Source organism: Nanorana parkeri, unplaced genomic scaffold (assembly GCF_000935625.1).
Source record: "Nanorana parkeri isolate BGI_ZX_2015 unplaced genomic scaffold, ASM93562v1 scaffold171, whole genome shotgun sequence".
NCBI classification, from domain to species: domain Eukaryota; kingdom Metazoa; phylum Chordata; class Amphibia; order Anura; family Dicroglossidae; genus Nanorana; species Nanorana parkeri.
Window position 1 is genome coordinate 101,731 of NW_017306439.1, and position 3,313 is coordinate 105,043.

General features: G+C 47.7%; 1 protein-coding gene across 1 annotated transcript in view; it reads right to left on the reverse strand.

Moving 5' to 3' along the window:
• Positions 1-3,313, reverse strand: part of LOC108785620 (protein Wnt-11b-like) — a 7,796-nt gene that overhangs the window by 806 nt on the left and 3,677 nt on the right. Inside the window, exons 3-5 of the mRNA XM_018554735.1 lie at positions 2,766-3,001; positions 995-1,272; positions 210-502 (exon numbers count right to left, since the gene is read on the reverse strand). Coding sequence (XP_018410237.1) covers positions 210-502; positions 995-1,272; positions 2,766-3,001 — 807 coding nt within the window. The remainder of the gene's footprint in view (positions 1-209; positions 503-994; positions 1,273-2,765; positions 3,002-3,313) is intronic.

Consider the following 3,313-nt stretch of genomic DNA (forward strand, 5'->3'; position numbering starts at 1 on the left):
CCATTACTAATATTTTTTTTACATTTTCTGTGTAGTTATTAACTACTACACAGAAAATTTAAAAAAACATACACATATAAATAATAATAATAATAATAATAAATAAAAATACTACAACACAATTTATTGCCATTATTTTTTTGCAATGAAGCCTGCAAAGCATTGCGCATTGGGTAGAGGAGGGGTGTTGGAGGACATTGGTTGCTCACCTGTCTTGTGTTCCATAGGACCCCAGTTTGGGATTTCGGGTGCAGTAGTCCGGCGAGCTGTTCAGATACACCAGTTCGGATTCCCGCACGGGCCGGATGTCCAGCTCCTTGTGAACCAGATGCTTGCGACTTCCCATCTGTCGGTGCATTACTTTGGTTCCCGCCAAATACTTGGATTTCAGCTCGTCGGCAATATGTGGCAAATCCTGGAGCCCCTTCCAGCATGTCTTCACCGAGCACGAGCCGGACACGCCGTGACACTTGCACTTGGTCTCAAGGGAATCCATCAGCACCTACAGAAGAAGGGCACCCCATGAGTATGCAGCAACGCCAAAAGACAGAAAACCTGGTTCGTTACATACAGTATATTAATAAAAAGCAGTAACACTTCCTGTCCAAGGGTGACAACTCACTCACTCTGCACTATTGCGAAATAGTGTTGTCACCCTAGGCTACTCTCCCAATCTGAACTACAAACACCTCCTGTCTCAGTTACATGGGGGAGAGGGCATATTGTACTCTACAGACGATAGCTGGGAAAGGCAAATACATATTTGTGATTGCATTTGATAGGAATACTAAAATACTGGTGGGATCAACGGGGTTTTTTTTTTAATGTACATCCAGGGACCGACCAGCTGCGATCTGTGACATTTTACCTTCTTGGGTTTGGATGTACTAAACCTAAGCGAGGTCCATAAACGCATCACAATGACTTTTGTAAACACACCAACTTGAACGCTCCCCTCAGTGTACATAGCAGGTCACCACCCCCCCTTCCTCACCTGTCTGCCGACCGCGTTGTTGTGCAGGTTCATAAGTTTGGTGGCCTGGGTCCCAAATTTGCTGGACTTCATGGGGGCGTCCACGAAGGCCGATCCCATCTGGAGGCCGTAACGCAGGTTATCGCCACATCCGCCCCATCGAAAGCTGGGCCCGGGCACCTCAGCCGGCGCGGCGCCGCACGAGCACGTCGGCAGCTCCCCTGAGGCGCAGGCCCGGGCGATGGTGTGACTTATAGTCGCGGAAGCCAACGCGTACACAAAGGCAGATTCTCGGGTACCTGGGACAAAGAAAAAGAGGGAAGACGATTCAAGTTTCTGACCATTGAAATGATATAAAATGGGGAACAATGAGAAAACATTTGTAAGAAAGCCGTGTATGCCAAAAGCATCAGGTCCTGTAGGCATGAGCGATCCCTATGAGTGCCCCCACCCGGGGACAGGGCTCATCTCTGAACTATACAGTCAGTCCCCGAGTTACATACATCCAGGCCCGGAATCCCCACAAGGCCACAGAGGCCAGGCCTCGGGGGGCGGCAGCGGTGTTGAATCCCCCGAAACATAGTGCCGGGCAGTAAGTTGCCTTCTACATTTAGTCCTGCTTTGGGAGGGCGGGGCTAAATGTAGTGTGGGGAAGCCGCTTGTCCGTTTACAAGTGATCGGGGCGATGTCGCCGCAATCACTTGTAAAGTGTGTGCAGCCTGTCCGTCCTCCCCCGCACCTACCTCTCTCCTCTGGTTCCGTCCTCCCCCACACCTACCTCTCCTCGGGTTCCGTCCTCCCCCCGGCCGCCGAGTCACTCCTCACTGGCCGATGATGTGGGGAGCAGAGCGGCAGCGTTAAAACTAAGCCTGCCGCTCCGTGTATACAGTGACAGGGGAGAGCTGTGCTGTTCCCCTCTCACCTGTCACAGGAGTTCCAGCACAGTGCTGTGCTAGAACTTCTATATTGGAGGTGACGGGGTCAATAAAGAGAACCTGTCACCTCCAAAGGCTATCACACAGGGGCTTGCTAGCTAGCTCCTGTGTGATAGCAATAAAGTTAAGTGAACAGAAAAAAAAAATTTAAGATAAAATAAGTGATTAAAAAGAAAAAGAAAAAAGATAAGCTAATTTTTTTTTTTTTTAAAGCGAAAAAGTAAAAAAATAAAACTAAAGAAACTATAAAAATAAAACTAACCCTGCCGCCCCTGCCATCCAGTTGCCATTCATAGTACTGTACGTACATCACAGGAAGTTGGCTCTTGTTAGATGTGCAGACGAGGGGTGCCCGCCTCTTCTTCCGGGTCACTGAGGTTTTTACTGCTGGCTGTATCCTCATTAGAAAGATTTGATCTCACTTCCTATCCTTGAGACAACAGGAAGTGAAAGGAAATCTACCCCTAAGAAGGGCCATTCACTCCTGTAAGAGTAGTCATGGGGCAAAGGTGTCTCCAGTGCTTTATCACCAATCCTTGTTTCCACGACAACCCACAATTTTCAAAATCCAATTGTCACAGGGACAGAAAGTGAGGTGAAATCTTCTGCACGGGGGCGCACATAGCAACACAAACTTTACAGGGGCTTAACCCTTCCCTATGCTATCCAAAACTAAACATTTTTGGCTGGAGTTGCACTTAAGAAAATGTACCTGTTCCAACTTACATACAAAGTCAACTTAACAAACCTACAGTCCCCATCTTGTACGTAACCCGGGGACTGTCTGTATTCATAATCCCCCCTCCCCCCCGAGGAAAGACATCTTTCTATGTAACGAGATCCTATTTATGTTTTACCTTTCAGTAAGTCCGGGGTGAAGTGAGGAGCAAGTTCAATGGAGGAGCAATTCCATCGCATGTCAGAGAAGGTCATCTGGCAGGTGAGTCGCGTGTGTTTGGCGGCCGCAACCACGCTGTGCATGAGTTCCAGGTTCCTCCTGCAGAGCTGCATCTGATCCGGGACCAATCCTTCCAACAGACCGCAGTGTTCACTCTCATTCCACGCCACAGAGCTGCCATTAACGGTGAGACCCCTGAGAGATAGAGAGACAGACTCCCATTATTATACAGGATGTATATAGCGCCAACAGTTTGCGCAGCGCTGTACAATATAAGGAAGACATTGCAATCACAATACAATTCAAGACAAGATGGTAAGGAGGGCCCTGCCCCTGAGGGCTTACAGTCTAAAAGGATTGACCACTGACCATTGACTAATAGACCACTGAATAGCAACAATGTTGCACCGGCAGCAAATGCCGCTACCTAGTAGATGTGAAGAACACACCAAAAAAATAAAAAAAGTGAAGATAGATATTTTTTTTTTAAATTAGTAAAATAGAATA